The 16,967-nt window shown below is 50.1% G+C and overlaps 1 protein-coding gene across 2 annotated transcripts in view; it reads right to left on the bottom strand.

Annotated features, from left to right (window-relative positions):
• The window catches only part of SLCO3A1 (solute carrier organic anion transporter family member 3A1), a 298,647-nt gene that overhangs the window by 232,206 nt on the left and 49,474 nt on the right, over positions 1–16,967 (bottom strand). For both annotated transcript variants that reach the window (XM_045067342.1, XM_004774150.3), the window contains exon 2: positions 2,461–2,926. In XM_045067342.1, coding sequence (XP_044923277.1) covers positions 2,461–2,926 — 466 coding nt within the window. The remainder of the gene's footprint in view (positions 1–2,460; positions 2,927–16,967) is intronic.

Below are 16,967 nucleotides of genomic sequence, written 5' to 3'. Positions count from 1 at the left end.
GCTACTGCACCCCAGGAGGTACCCATCCACACAGTCCCCGCGCCAGTCCCTTCAGACCTCTTTCCTCTCTGCAGGCAATAAAGAAGGCTGTCATTCATCAGTACCATTCAGTGGGTTCCGCCATAGACTTCCCGAAGTTTCAAGCAGCTTCAGGAACTAGCTCTCTGTTAGAAGGGATAAATGCTAAAAGAGTCTCGTGATCACAAGCATGTTTTTTTATGTCCCGTATGATAAATGAATGAACCAATGAACCAGTTACATACACTCTGCACATACTGTGGTCTTCTTAAAATGTTTCTGGAGAATCCCAAGCATGCATGGGATAGTAAGACCACCTATTGAGGCCTCTCTCCCAGAAGGCTTCAACTCTTTCCTGCTCCCTGTCAACAAAGACCCATGAAACCAGTTCAGAGACTCAGAGAGGCCATCTCCATAGCCATGTGCTGTCATGTTTTGGAATATGCCAGATGGACCAGTGCCAAAAGGTCCATGCATCACACAAATAGACACTTCCAACTCCACCTAACTACCACGGAAGAAAAAAAAAAAATGGTGCCCAGGTAGAAATTCACTGGGAACATTCTTCTTTACAAAGACTCACAGTAAATCCCATGGCCTCAGAACTGGAGAAGGCCCTCTCTCTTGAATGGGGGCCCTACTGCCCTTGCCTCCACCTGCCCCACACAAAACCAGAGCGCCTCCTCCCCCTAAAGCTTTGCACACACAAACCAGGTGCCACCCAACTGCAGGAAAAGACCATGACCTAACTCAGCAGGGAAGATTTCTAGAAAAGGGTTCTGGGCCTGGTGCCCCAGAGGAAGGATTCTGGAGGGAAATTTTTCCATTGGATTCCATCATCAGAGACAGGAACTCAGATCTTCGTTTTCCACTTCCTTTTCTGTGGTTTATCTATTTGCTGTGACGGATACCAGAAAACAGCTCTCCCTGGGTCTTAGGGAGATTATCGGTCAAGTCCAAGACCAGTGGTCTGGCTGGACCTCAGGAGGCTACCTGGCTAGATGCTACAGCCCGTGTCCTACTCTGCATCAAATCACGTGGAGGGGCTGCTGCTCAAGTTTTAGGAAGAACGAAACATAAATGTCCTTAGTACCTACAGAACCCACCCTAACCACATAGAGGAGGGTCTGGCCAACTTCAACCTAGAAGATCATCTCTATGTCACGTTCCATGCCATAGTGGAAGTTAAGTCACGACCAGGTTGCGTGTGCTCTACCCCTGGGTCAAGAGACACACTCTCCACCTTTCTCACCCTGAGCCTGTCCTCAAAGAACAGAAACCTACATTTGCAATCTATTTGCCCAACGAAAGCATGTACTCCACAGCTGGGACAGAAAGCCACCGAGGAAAGCCGGCATGAAGTGCGTAACTATTCCAAGCCCTCCTAGCACAGAAACCTTAGGCAGTGCATGCTGGAAGCTGAACTGGTACAAAGCTTTAGGTCACACTCCGTTCAAGTTCTAGTTTTTCCTAAACCTTTGCATGGTAATTAACAGTGCTGCAGGAAGCAAAAAGTTTCCACAGGAAAAGGTAATTCTTCCAAGCTTATCCCTCAGTGAATGGGGATAGCTCTTAACGATCCAACGGTCCAGCTGTTGGTGGGAGGCCAAATCACCCTTCGGGAACAAGGGATGGAGACGCTCAGGAGGCTCTCGCCCTACAAATGGCCATGCCACAGTGCCCCAAAACAGTGATGGAGAACCCCTGTCTCATGTAAGAAAAACTCTAAATTCGAGGCTGCTTAACCTTAGACCCGGTGAAAGGTTCCATCTTGCCAGTACAAAATGTCAGAAGCAAGGACGCAAAGTTATTTTTTTTTAAAACTTACACAGACCTTATTTCTTTCTAGACATCCAGCTCCTGTATATACCCTCATTGCAGAATGACCAGAAGTGATCAACTTTGAATGACACACCAAATGCTGAGAAGACAATCATCTCTCTCCCCCTTTGAACTTCAGCAGGACAATGACCAGAAGATCATTTCGATTATTAAAAACTGAGGTTTCCAAGGTGCAGATCCCAAGTATGTCCTGGTGGCTAATGCCAGAGAGCTCCAAGTCCACACACATGTGAAAAGCAGGTGAAAACACGTGATACCCCTCCTGACCGTGTCTTCCCATTCATTGCTTCTTAAGGATCTAGCAAAGCCAACCTCCAATTCTAGGGTGCATCGAAATCACCTGGACAGCCTGGAAAACAATCCATGCCCACCCAGGCAGGACCCAACTGCACTGGATTTTCTTGGGGGTACAATCAGGTATCCCCATTTTTCAAAGCGCCCACACCGCAAGCTCCCACAGATGTGCAGCCCAGTCTGAGAACCATAAACGTTCACGTGCGCACCTTGCCTTCCTCGGTCAAGGCAAGTTACTAACAAGGTCAGTTACTAACAGAGCGCGCAGCCCAGGGGCGGGCGCCCGGACACCGCCGCAGCTCCTACCTATGTAGAGCGAGGAGTCCTTCCTCCGCACGTGGTCGTCGATGTAGGAGACGCCCAGAGGCTGCACGGGGGTAGCACCGATGCCCAGGAGCACCTGGGCCCCAATGAGCAGCAAGTACATCATGTTGGTGGCGGTTCGGCTGCGGCAGATGAGGTCCGGGTCGGGGCCCTGGTCGCCACCCGAGCCGTTGGCGGCGCAGACGTCGCGGCCCTCGGCGCCCCAGCGGATCTCGCCCGCCTCGTACTTGTACTGGTGGGTCAGGAACTCCGGCAGCGCCGACAGCAGCGCGCCCAGGGCCATGACGATGCCGCCGCAGCCGATGAGGCGCGGCCGGTGCCCGCGCGCCCCGAAGTAGCTCACGAAGAGGATGAGCGCCAGGTTCCCGATCTCGAAGCTGCTGGCGATCACGCCCACGTCCGCGCTCTGCAGGTTGAACCTCCGCTCCAGGGTGGTCAGGACGCTCACCTGCGGGGTGCAAAAGGAAATCTCAAGGCCAGTGCTAGCGCACGCCACCCAAGAAGCAGCCCCCTCTGGCCTCGCGGGGCGCCTGCGAGCAGGCCCTGGCCCCTCTGCAGTGTTTCTGGGAGGCAAACGACACCTGCGACAACCGACTTAAACCCGAAGAGTCCGAAAAATATTTACTTAGTAGGATAACTAATTCGACGGCTGAAGAATTAACTTTCCCGCTGGCAAGGAAGTTTTTTCTTGGCACCTGTTTCCATCCTGAAAGGTTCTGCCTGTATTTGGGAAACACAACTGCCCTTCCCCACACGTGGCCACCATCCCGTGCTCCTGGGCAAGCCCTAAGTCCATTTTCACCGGCTCCCAAACTATACCCTATTTAGAAACTCCATGCCTGGGGGGTGCAGGGGTGGGGGGAGGGCTGGGGGCTTTTTACTAGGACGTTAGCAAATCCTACCTGAAGAAAACAAAACAAAGCCCTAGTTGGCAAAATGGACAAGCTGGATTAGCTCACTGGGACAATCATTAGCTCCAGTTACCTCTGGAAATTTCCCACATACATTTCCCTAGAGGCCTTCAAATAAATATGACTTGGACTGTTCTATGCCCTGCTGCCCTGCTAATGTCCCCTGATGGAATATTTTTAAGACTTTCCCCACCTCTGTACTCTAGTCTGACCTTCACCTGTTTTACACATAGTAAACCTCCACGGTGGCTTGGCAATGCCCCACCCCCCGACATACACACACAGAAAAGTGAGGACACCTGGCCTCAAGATGCAACCTAGCAGACAGACACATAACACAGCTACAATTCAAGTCCCTGGATATTACCTTCACGCTACAGCCATCACAGGAGCAGGGTCAACAGGAGACGCATTATTTTAGGGCTTTTGAGCTGGGGGGGAATGCAAATGGCCCTGCCTCCTGCTGTTTGTAGGTTCCACATGGGGTATTATCAGTGAGAGTCCCTGTCTTCATGGGAGGTTGGATAGACCTAGCTGGGCAGGGAAGTACACTCCAGGCTAAAGAACAGTGAGCAAAAGTTGGTGGCATGATTTAATAAAGGAGTGGAAAATGGTTGGAAAGGTGGATTGGTGACAGATTAGAGAGCCACAGATGCCACCCTAAAGAAATCAGCCAATCCCGTGCAGTGTGGTGGAAAAAATGCAGCGCACGGAGACAGGAACACCTGGTTTGAATCCCAGCTATTACTCCCTTAATTAGCTCTATGATTTCGGTCAAGTTGCTTCATCTGTCCAAGCTTTGATTTCTTAGTGAAGCAGGAACAGGAACATCAACCCAGAAGTGTGTACATGAGGGTTGAAAATAATGAAAGGTCCGCTAGCAGACAGCAGCCTTTCCATACCTGGCAGGAGAGCCTAGGGAGAGGAAGCAAAGCAGTGGGGTGCAGAGCCAGGACTCCAGGGCCAGAACATCTGGGGCCATCCTGATTCTGAGACCTCAGGCAATTCACCCTATGCTTTCATTTTCCCATCTATAAAATGCGGACAGGAACATATAGGGTTAAGTGCTGTAAAGGGCTATCTATACTACTGTCACTTATCTATGGGCATCGGGCAACATCAAAGCATAAGAGAGGATGCTAGGTGTGGCCATCATGTGCCAAATGGGCCACAAACAAATGGAGAGAGGAATGCCAGCAAACTATTAACGAGGAGAGAGGAAAGGCAAAGTCAGTAAAGTGGCAAGAGAGATGGACGGGAGAATTTGAGAGGCTTGCAGGGGCCGACTTCTCTCTCAGAGACACTCTGGGCTGCAGGCTGCTAAGGACTGGGAGGAATGAGAGTTCTGTGGATCTCGCCTTCCACCAAACATATGAACACGTGCCCCGCTGCCCAACCGCACGCATCCACAGCCTCTGGCCATGGGCACACCCAGCTATACCCGTAAGGATCAGCAGGTCTCTGTGCACCTTATGAAAAAGAAGAGTAGCCCAGGGATTCTTGCCAACCTCATCTTCAACCCCACATGTTCAAACAGCCTTCTTCAACCCAGGGCTTCTCAAAGCTACCTTCAGACTAGAAACACTTGGAACGCTTAAGAGCTCAGATGCCCAGTCCCTCCCCGAGCTTCTGACTGAGCTGGTCTTGGGAGCAGCCTGGGATTTCGTGACAGTCCCCAGGTGACTCAGCCCAGGGTCAGCAGCGTGGCAGTAATGCAATGCCGCCCACTATGATGGTCTGTCCTTCGGCGCTGGCCCTGGGGCGGGGGTGGGGGGTGGTGAGCTCCGTAGAGCAGTGTTCTGACACTGGTATTGGCCACAGGACATCTGCATCCCCACTCTTGCCCACATTCTGATTCTGACTCCCATTCCCACTGCACTTCCTAACCAAGACAAGGCCAGCTCGCAACTCAGTCGGCCCCCATTGTGTTTAGTTTAGTTTAGTTCTCAAACACCAAGTATTTGCAACTGACAAGAAAAGAAATTTATTAGCCAGTCTGGTCTCATTAAACTGGTTTTCAAATACTCCTAAAGAAGTTCTTTCTGGAAGGTCTGGGTAAGAAAAACAAAGGCTCCCTTTAGTCACTCCTTTGCTTTGTAACAACAACAACAAAAAAAAAAAAAAAAAAAAAAAAAGGCATGATGGGATCAGTGCTCTAGCAGAGGCTTGTAATAGGGAAAGCTGTGTGGGTGTGCAGAAGCCAACAGTCTGCCTGGGAGGTTGGGGGGCTCCAAAAGGCTTCACCCCAACCTTTGTGCTGAGCCTTGAGAGATGCCCAGAAGACGTGGGTGCGGGAAAGGAGCCGGAACACATGGCACTAGAGTGCCCTCGCGCCTGGTGGGTCTGCAGCCTGGCGACCCCCACGACGGGAGTCAAAAGGACAAAAGACGTGGGCGGGCAGCAGGTGGGAAGGTTTGGAGCAAAAGCTGTTTTTCACTCCCGCCACAAGGCTTAATGACATAAATATTAGGCGGCATATCTGAAACAGGACAACAGCGCTGTTTCAGCAGGTGTGACCTGTCATAAAATATCACATAGGTGTGGACATTTATGATGACAGATAAGGATGGTGGGGATGGAGACAGCTGTAGGCAAAACAAAAAACTAATCAGCTCTTCTAGAGAGCTGGTGTCCGCGCCTGCAGCCACTCGTCCTGCCTCAAGCCTGGTCTTTGGAAAACCCACAAGGGATGACGGGACATGGAACGGTCCTCACCTCCTTGACCTGTGGCCTCTGAATGAAGCCTTAGCCCTGCGAACCTCCTGAAAAGACGCTTTGTGGATCAATTAGATCAGAGGCTAAGGTCTTCACTCACTTAAAACACAATTTTGAGAAGATGAACTAATTAAGTATGCATGAGGCCATAAAACCCACTTGTGGCTTTTATGTGGCAGTGAACAATCCAGCGACGAGAAATACTGTGTGCTAAAGGGAACGACTGTCTTTACTTAATGGGCAACAGAACTGATGGCAAACGTCTTGGTAATTAGGGACGAAGGAACCGTAACTCCAGGAGGAAAAGGAAAGTGTCCTTACCCTGTGCCAAGTGGATATGAAGTTATTATTAAAAGAATGCAATATTTATCAGGTCTCTACTAACCACGATTCAAAAAAAAAAAAAAAATTTGCATTTCGGAATCTCTTGGAACACTTGTTAAAAATACAGCCTCCAAAACAGAGAAGAGACGCAGTGGCCCAAGATTTTGTAGGACTCTGGGGGTCTCGGATGCCCAGCTAGGGCAGAAAACCACTGCTGTTTCAGGGGTCCATCCAGGGGTCCACCCACGTACTCACCATCAACCTTGAACTGTGCTCCTTAACCTCAGTGTGGCAGCAAAATCACACAGAGCAGATCACCGCCCCATTTCAACCTGAGAGCTTATGACGCCTCAGGTGGGGGGGGGGGCTGGGAATTTACATTCGAACCAGCTCCCAGGGGATGCTGATGGTGCTCAGGGGACCACGTTTTGAGAACCACTGCTCTACTACACTTCCCATCAACAAACCTCCCTCTGCTCAAGATGGAAGAGGTTTTGTTTGTTTTTTAAATTAGACACCAGTGGAAAGCACTCCCTCCTTTTCAGCCCCTAAAGACACACTCACATGGGCAACCTGGGGTTGCCTTTTAGGGAGGCTCACCTCTTAGGGTACCTGAGGCACTCCCAGACCAGCTGCAGCAAAGGGGACCCAGCCCAAAAGAGAGCCCTTCAGCCCACGCTGTCATGAACGCCCTAAGAAAAGAGGCACCTGGAGACCATGGTCACGTAGAGATGAACCCTTCCTCACCTTCAAAAGTCAGGAGCTCACTAAGTAAGGAAAGAAGTTCTCCCGAGCAGCCCCGGACGTCAGAATAGCCCCCAGGAGCCTTCCCAGCGGTCTGCCTGTTTTCTTACTCTGGCCTGGGGCGTGGGGCCTGGACTGCAATCACCTGGGGAACCTTTGAAAACACCAGTGCCTGCCCCGCCCCCCGCCGGGGCTCTGATAGCGTCTGGGAAATACGCACCCAGCAGAGCTACTTTCAAATCTCCCAGAGGATTCTAAGACACAGGCAGGCGGAGGAATGTGTGTGCACAGACGCACCGGGCGGGGCGTGGATGCTTCCCCAGGGCAACGTGGTCATCCGCGTGCAGCGTGGGAGCAGGCAAGCCTCGAGGCCAAATCTGCCCGGGACGGCACGTGGCCGATCTTTCCACGCCGGTCTGCACCCCGTTAGCAATACTCGCTAGAGTGAGCATTACGAGATCGTGCCACGGAGGACCTGGCACACAGTAGGTGCGTCTGTGAGTTCGCGCCTCACCACCGGTGCGCATGCTCTGTGTGACTTCCAAGTCCCGCCCAGATGCGAGCTCCCTGGCAGGTGCGAGCAACGTGACTATAATTGAGAGACAATCCCTACCCGGTGGGAGTTTATCCTCTGGGGAGAGCAGAAAGAAGCCATCGCGTAACAGAGCCTACCAACACAGCCTGCCATACAGGGGAACAGAGAGGCAGAGGGTTTAAGGGAATGAGAGCACGTTTGGTTGCCCGTGAAGAAAAATACACCCAGGATTCTGGGATGCAACAAGGATACACGGGGTGATGAGGGGAGAGGGAGGTTACAACATTCCACAAGCAAAGACCCGCGGGGGGGTGTGGGGGGTACCGTTCAGACAACGCCTGGGACATGGTGGGGGGAAGACCTTTGAGTCTCATAAGATGGTGAGGAGTAATCAGAAATAAAACAATCTTGAAGGCCAGGCTGAGGGTCTGCCTTTAGATCTGGAGGTCCATAGAGAGCCAAGAGAGGTTCTTGAGCAGGAGCAACATTATCCAGGCAGCGGGGCCTCGCGCGGAGTGAGAAGAGCCTGCGAGGGCAGCTATCACAGCAGTACTGGTGGGAAGGGAGGCTTCTGCAGGGTAGAGATGATAGAGCATCAGACAGCGCCCCTGGGAGAGGGCCCAGAGAAGGAGAACAGTGCAGGGCTGGCAGCTGAGGAGGCGTGGACCAAGGAAGGTACAGCAAAGGGACCTCGGGAGAGTCTCTGCTGGCTCAGTCGGGGGCCATGTGAGGGCTGAGAGCGTGGGAAGGCTGGGAAGGGCCTGGGACTGGGGAGAACCTGCATCTCAACACCGGGCTGCCCTAGGGGAACTTGGAGGAAGCTTCTCCCTTAACCTTTGTTGCTCAGCAGCAGGGCCCATGTCAGGAAGCAGATGCAGAAGCAGTCCGGGAGATGCGAAGTTCACCTAAACTACAGTCACATGCGCTATGACGCGCAGTCCCCCTGCCAAACAGGGGCAGCTCACTTTTTCTGCAAAGGGCCATCGAGTAAATACTTGCAGCGTCCGAACCACTCAGCCTCTGTAGCAACTACTCACTCTGCCATCTTGGCACAAAAGCCGCATCCACGGACAATATGCAAAACAGTGGGCATGGCTGCGTTCCAATAAAACTTTATTAACAAAAACAAGCAGTGGGCTGCATTTGGCCATAGGCCACAGATTCCCCCAACTCCTGCTCTACTGTTCTCAGTCAATCCAGTTTGGCAGATTACATTATTCTTATGCCTGGCAATAAACACACTGGCCATTTATAACAAATCTGGGAAGCCCTTCTCTTGCTGGCCTAGGAAAGTCAATCTAGGCAAGGCTGTAATGCAAGTTTATTAATTCCATGAAAGTAATCTGCAAGGCAACTTCAGTTTCTTGTCTGATGTGCCAAGGGCATGTCTCCTTGCAGTAAAGAATGGGATGGTGCAGGACGGGCTGAACCACATAAGCCCAGACAGCCACTGTCCTAGGAGCAGCAGCAATTTCATTGGGTAAACGAGGCACTGTGTGTGGTTTTGTTTTTCATCTGAACAGCAGCTCCTTGGAGCACGTAATTTAGGGCACAAGGGAAATGCCGCACACAAGGCATTCGCTGGTGAATTCCAGGATGTGATGTTTGCAGAACCAAGTAACAGAAGACAACATCTCCCGTAATTGCCCTGGTGGCAAACAGATCGCTCCTCTGCCTTGCAGGTCAGTGGGGAAAAGAGGCATTTAGTCACTGTTGCTACGTTGCTGGCGGATGAGTTAGTCTGTATGATGACCACATAATAAATGGCTGTCCTCTTCCAACCACTGTTCTCAAAAAGCACAGTAAGAATTACAGAGAATCCCTGATTTAGACCTAACTCTGGCCTTCAGCCCTCACCAAAGTCATCAGTACACGTGAAGGGGCAGGTAGAAAACACGAGAGATTTAGGGAGTCAAACATTACCTGTGGGACCTTAGGCAAGGCACTTAACACACCCGTAACTCCCTTTCCCCATCTGTAATGTGCAGATGAAAATCCTGCCCTCACAGCTTGCCACGGGTTCAAATGCAAGGGAAATGTTCTGTACGATGTTCATCACTGTAACAGCAGTTATGCCTGGGGTTGCGAATACGCAACATGACTTTCCCCTTTGATGTGGCAGTGTCCTGGGAGCCCAGTGACTCCCTCTGTACCCGGAACAACCACCTTTTCTCTGATTACCCTGAGTGAGCGTTGCCACCTGGCTGTCCTTAAGTCTTACTGGTCTCTGCTCTAAGCCCGTCTCTGCCATTCCCTATATCCTATTTCATTATTCGCCTCTTTCTCAGACTACTTTCCCCTCTACAACCCGTTTCTTAGCTTCTCTCATCTCTTCTGCTACCTCTCTTCCCTAAATGGCCCTAAAATACAACAGAAACACTTTTTATTGCTCCTTACGTGTAGCGAAATTTTATGTTCAATTAATTCTATGAGAATGTGTAACATTTTAGGATTCTCTTCTAAAACAGAATCTCCGAGGGGTGCCTGGGTGGCTCAGTGGGTTAAAGCCTCTGCCTTCAGCTCAGGTCATGATCCCAGGGTCCTGGGATCAAGCCCCACATCGGGCTTCTCTGCTCAGCAGGGAGCCTGCTTCCTCCTCTCTCTCTCTGCCTGCCTCTCTGCCCACTTGTGATCTCTGTCAAATAAATAAATAAAATCTTTAAAAAAAAAAAAAAAAAAACAGAATCTCCGAATTTAATGGCCTCCTACTCATAAATTTCATCATTGATTTTTTTCTGTAGCTCAGTGGTCCATCATGGAAAACAAAGATTCTCCCTCTCCGCAGGGTAAAACTAACAGAATGCTAGTCCACTCTGTAACTGAGCTCCACAGTCAGCATCAGAAATGTCCGCATCAGGCTGTTATTCATAATCTGGGTTTAGCACCTTTTATGACTTCATTCTTTCAGTTCACAATTTATGTGGCGCCCAATCTCTTCTGTTAGAGAAACTTGAAGAACAGCAGGGGTTAAATGATTTCCTCAGCATTCAACCACAATGTTTAGAAGACCAGAGGTAGTCTCAAGAAAGAGATTTCTAACATACTAACAACTTATGCAGGCAAACACCCCCCCAGGCAGAATTGTTTCCACCGAATTAGACTTCTATCGATGCCCTAGGGTCCAGGCTTACCGTCAGCTGAGCTGAAAAACCACACACTGACTCTCTGGGCCATCCAAAGGCCTAAACCAGGGGCTGGAGATGCCCTCAACTAGAATCATGGAGATGGCAACTAGGAAAATAAGCAGTGATCACCAAGGGCAAACGAGTCTCAAAGCACAGTCAGTACCCAAAGAAACAGCGTGGTTAGTACCATGGGAGGAATGTGGCATCACAGCAGGCTCCCGAACAGGGTGATATTAACTATAGCCATCTTCAACAGTTTCTAATTTCTTATGTGACATACAGTACTGAAGACCTTACATATGTTGACATATTAATTCTACACTGTGATTCCATACGGTAGGTGATACTGAGAGTATAATTTTACAGATAAGGAACTGGACGCTGGAGAAGATGACAGTCCTGCTGACAGCCACACGGTAAGCAGAGGGAGGGGCCAGGACTGAAGCCCAGTCACTGGCCCCACACCAGAGGGATGGAGCACCCCTATCCCGGCCTCAGTGGAGTTCTACCCCATCCACATCCTTAAGTAAGCAGGTGGGTTCCATCAAGTAAGCAGAGGCAGTCCCAAGCAATTAGTAACAAACTTGCTTTTATAAAAAGGAAAAAAAAAAAAAAAAGGAGGGCGCAGCTGGGTGGCTCAGTCGGCTGAGCATCAGACTCTTGGTTTCAGCTCAAGTCATGACCTCGAGGTCATGAGATCGAGCCCTGCATCAGGCTCCATGCCCAAGTGCCGCCTGTCCGAGGTTCCGTCTCTCTCTCCTTCCACTGCCCGCCCTCCTGTCCTCTGTCTCTTACTGTGAAAGACTATTTAAATTTTTTTTAAAGTTTTAATTATTGTTAAAAGCTCTCCAGGGTGGGAAAGTGCTTTGAAGTCATATATAATTTTGAAAACCCAATGGTGAACAAAGATAAACAGGTTTCCTTACGGCTAGATTTACGAAAGATTCCCAAATGGTAACATTCATTGTTAATCATCCATCAAAGTATACAGTACGTAGCATTTCTTGAAATTCTGCTACCCATTTTTTAAAATCCTGAGCATCCCTGGAAAAAATATGTATCTATTTTTAGAAACACTGGGTTAAGACAGGAGATAGGAGAAATGTGTTTAAGTACTAGAAAAAGGTCTGCTGCTCCAAGGAACTAATTTTTTGGATTCTCCCAGCCTCACCTCCAACCAAAGGCTATCCAACAGTCTGATTATAGCTGCATTTCCCTTTTTGCCTTGCTTACCAGGAATCTCGGACTCAAACCTACCGCCATGTTTGAGAAATGGAAAGGGACGCCAGGGCTGCAAATAAGCATTCCATTTCTTTCCTGGTTTTCCAATCCTACTTGTAATTCCACAGGCGTGTGCTACATACCAAAACTGCTTCTACCAGAAGAGGGTACAAAATCATTACATATACATTCCTCAACAGCAACCCACCGGACGCGTATTTAAGCCCTAATACCTAAGTCCTAAATACCATGATAATCTGTTTCCACTTAATTATATCCACTCAAAGAAATGAACCCACAAATAAGCTGATAAGAAAATAATACGTTCACCAAAGCCTGAGCATCCAGGTACAAGATAAACACAGACCAGAACCAAACAATGCCCATTTGCGCGCAGCGCTGGCTGGAAAGCCTCAAGAAGAAGAAAGTCAAAACTCTGGGGTCAGAGCAGTTGAAGGCAACAATCACACACACTGAAGAGTTCATCTTTCTTAATCTGCTCACACCAGCTCCCTGCGGATTTTGCCGCCCGTCTGTCCAGTACATCTCAGGCACCGAACCCCCTCAGCTTCCCTAAGACACGCAGTGACCGACCACAGGAACGATGCATGTTACTGCTAACGTGGGTGCTGAGAAGGATCCAGCCCATTCCCATTTTACAGGGAGGAACCAGAAATGCAGAGGAATGAAGTAATTTGCCCAGGATCACATACCTGTAAGCGACAGTTCCATCTCCTGCTGCCCCATCCAGTTCAGCGCCCCCTCCCCCATGTTAAAATAAAAGTAAACCTGTCACTACCTGGTCTTGCTCGACTGTGAGTACAACAGTCTACCATGTGTTGGATGCATGTTCCCTTGTTCAAGGTGCTGAAAATGCTGGACCAATATAGACCAAACCAGGTACCAAAAGTACCACAGCTGTAACGGCGCAAAGTCATGGAGAGGTTATCATTAGTGTAGGAGGTGACAGCAGTGCCTCGTTCTGTCCAAGCCAAAGGTGGGCTCCTGCTCGCCGGAAAGATAAAGGAGGGAACGCGCTGTAAGACTCCCAGCTTCGCTCCACCCAGGGAAGGGGCATCTCTGCCTTCCACTCGGCAGGTCCCTCCGCGCACCTGCCACCTTCTTGCCCCCTGAACACCTTGCTTCACCTCTCTGCCCTATGCTCTCTTCCCCCCTGCACTAGCTCCTTCTCTACCGTATCCACAAACACGCCCAATTTCCATCCATATTCAACAACTCAAAATCCCCTCTTTATGGATTCACCCATTAGTAAACACGTAGGTTGCTTCCGTACCACAGCTAATGTAAATAATGCTGATAAACACAGGCATGCATGTAACTTCTTGAGTTAGTGTGTTCATGTCTGGGGTGTATATACACCCACCAGCGGACTGACCGGATCATCTGGTAGTTCTACTTTGAATGTTTTGAAGAACCTGTGTCCTGTTTCCCACAGGGGCTGCATCGATTTCGATTCCTGTCGCTCCCTTTCTTCTTCCCTTCCATGCAGAGGCGTCGAGAACGTCCCCATTTGTTGGGAACACTTCCCTGCTTTGGACGCTCAGGTCAATCTCACGCGACTGGGCGTCACCACCGTGCTACGGCCATAGGAAGCCGCTCCGGATGCGGGTCCACACTGAGCTCCTGCTTCCTAAATGTGCTTCCCTGCCCTCCTCACACGGCTTTCTCTGATTTCTGACACAGCTGACGGGAACAACTTGCTGTCCTCCACTTTCCTCCAACGCCCACCCCCTCGACCACCCCCAAACCTCTCCTCCTCCTCTTCCCTTGCTCTCTATGGCCAGAATTCTCCACAGTCACTTCTGGTTTTAAGTCACTGTACAAAAACGGCGGGAGAGGAATCCCCATGTTCTCTTATCTCCAGCATGCTGGTGGCACCCCGTCTCTGCCTGCAGCCACACCACACCTCTGAGCTGCAGAGCCCCTCCCCAGGAAGCACCCAGCCTCCACGGGTCCCAACATAGCATCCTGCTCTCCACCCCCTCCAGGACCCCTACCCCGGGGCTCAGCAAGCCCAGCCCTTCTGATCTCTCCCTCGATGAAATCAGTACTTCTCTGACATCTGCACCATCCCGGGTCTCAGAAACCGGAAATGTCCCCAGAGCATAGCACTGGCCACTGCTCTCTTTCCGGTCTCACCTCATTCAACCCATCATTCAACCCATCCCCAATTCATTCTCTCCTTAAAACCCTCCAGTGATGCCCGCTGTGAGCCAGAAAAGCCCAAGCTCCTTGTCTCCAGGGAAAAGACCCCGACATGGGGCCACATTCTGCCTCCCAGCCTCGCCCCTGCAGCAATCCCTAGCTGCAACTTTCCTATGCAGATCTGGATCTGTCTCATTCCCCCCAGCTTTCAAAGGGGCCAAAACACCAGCCCACTCTACTCGCTTCGGAAACCCCCACTTAGTCAGCAGTCCAGTGCTGCCTCCTCCAGAAATTCTCCGGGCCTCTCCTTCTCCCTCACAACCACGGTTCTCGATATAGACTCCCATGGGGCCGGCATTATTTTGGAATGTCTGGTGTTCCTCCTGAAGGCTGAAAGTTCCTTGGGGGCAAAGATTGGCTTATGTCTGCAACCCGGCTCCTGAGCACAGAGCGGGGTGCAGGGTGGCTAAGCCATGTCACTACATACAGCAATGTGACATGTATGCTTCCCTGCACAAAGGCTTCCTGCCTCGGTGGTGAGTGAGCCCTGAATCCAGCAGGGACTCTGTTCACCCCAATCGTGTGCATGAAGGAAGGAGCACCGATTTCCCATTGGCACGGTGGCCCCGTCCGGGCGAGCAGGAGCCTGGGCTGATGAACCACACACTCAAGTTCCCTGCCTTCCCACAGCTCCCCAGTGGCCCTTTCCCTTTGCCTAAGAACCTAAATAAGGGGACGCCTGGGTGGCTCAGTGGGTTAAAGCCTCTGACTTCAGCTCAGGTCATGATCCCAGGATCCTGGGATCGAGTGCCGCATCGGGCTCTCTGCTTGGCAGGGAGCCTGCTTCCTCCTCTCTCTCTCTCTCTGCCTGCCTCTCTGCTTACTTGTGATCTCTGTCTGTTAAATGAATAAATAAAAAACCTTTAAAAGAACCTAAGTAAGGGGCACCTGGGTGGCTCAGTGGGTTAAGCCGCTGCCTTCGGCTCAGGTCATGATCTCGGGGTCCTGGGATCGAGTCCCGCATCGGGCTCTCTGCTCAGCAGGGAGCCTGCTTCCCTCTCTCTCTCTCTGCCTGCCTCTCCATCTACTTGTGATTTCTCTCTGTCAATAAATAAATAAATAAATAAATAAGAACCTAAGTAAGCGTCACACCAAGCGGCTTTATCCATTCCTGGAGGTGCCTGATGCAAGGAAACTTTGGAAATGGTAACAATAGTGCTAATTAGGTTCTTGGAAACAAACACAAGTCGGCAGACCCAGGCAGGCTCCAGTTCAATATGGTATGTGAGCAGCACCGGGCATTGTAGGCAGTTCCTGGGGCTGGGAGGAAAAACACATGAGCCCAAGACGAAGACTGACCAACACTTGGCCTCAACCAGACACAAAGCCATCTGTTCCTTGGGTCCCCTGCAGTCTCTCGTCCTTTACCTGCAGTTACTCTGGGAGCTGCCCTCATTTCCTGGGAATGTCAAGCATCACTTATAATGGTGGTTCGAGGGTTAGAAGAGCTGACTATGTGCCAAGTACCAGACGGAGGATATGGGGGCTGAGATCGGAGATAAGACAGAGTCCCTCCCTCAGTGAACTCACAAGTACGAACATTTTAGAGCATTTACCGTGTGCCCAGCTCTGCTCCTATCACTCTGCATATGCTAAATCCGTATCATTCCTACAACAACCTCAGTAGGTTAGGTACTACTAATTTTTTTTAAACATTTCTTTAAAGATTTTATTTACTTATTTGACAGAGAGACTGAAAGAGCCAGAGAGCGCAAACCAGGGTTGAGGTTGGGGGGGGGGGGTAAGGGCGGAGGGAGAAGGAGACGCAGGCTCCCCGCTGAGCAGGGAGCCCAATATGGAGCTCCTGAAATCGTGACCTGAGCTGAAGGCAGACACTTAACCAGTTGAGCCACCCAGGTGCCCCGATTTTTTTTTTTTTTTTTTTGAGTCATCTCTGCACCCAGCATGGGGCTTAAACTCACAATCCCGAGATGAAGAGTCAGAGGTTTTGCCACCTGAGCCAGCCAGGTGCCCCGGTAGTACTATTATTATCCCCATTTTACAGATGAGGTCACAGAGGCCCAGAAATTAAGTAACTTGTCCAAGGTCTGGCAGGTAGTAAACGGCCGGGCCAGGATTCAAGCTCAGACAATCTGGTGTCAGAGTCCCTCCTATTAACTGCCATGTGATTTTTTGCTCTCTTGAAGCTGGGAAAAGACAATGGGGCTGGAACAGCAGCACGAGAAACTTGACCAATTCTCTCCTCAAAAACAATAATAAAACTGGACAAGGGGCACCTGGGTGGCTCAGTTGGTTAGGCGACTGACTCTCGATTTTGGCTCAGGTCATGACCTCAAGGATATGGGACCAAGCCCCACACTCGGCAGGGAGGCTGCTTCTCTCCTTCTCCCTCTGTCCCTCCTTCTGTTTGTGCATACACTCTCTCTCTAAAATAAATTTTAAAAATCTTTAAAAAATACTTTTTTTTTTTATCGTGGTAAGGGTGCTCTTTATTTTACTTTTTAAATTTTTTCAATTTCTTTTCAATGTACCAGAATTCACTGTTTACACACCACTCCCAGTGCTCCATGCAAAATGTGCCCTCCATAATACCCACCACCAGGCTCACCCAACCTCCCACCCCCTGCCCCTTCAAAAATTTTTAAAATATGGATATTTTATTTTTTAAAATATGGATGAAATTGTAAAAAAAAAAAAAAAAAAAAGACAAAAACCATCATTTCAAGA

The sequence above is a fragment of the Mustela putorius genome, unplaced genomic scaffold, assembly GCF_011764305.1.
Source record: "Mustela putorius furo isolate JIRA1106 unplaced genomic scaffold, ASM1176430v1.1 tig00003875_pilon_pilon_pilon, whole genome shotgun sequence".
Taxonomy (NCBI): domain Eukaryota; kingdom Metazoa; phylum Chordata; class Mammalia; order Carnivora; family Mustelidae; genus Mustela; species Mustela putorius.
Note: the sequence above shows the minus strand (reverse complement) of the source record. Positions and strands in the feature narration are given on the sequence as shown.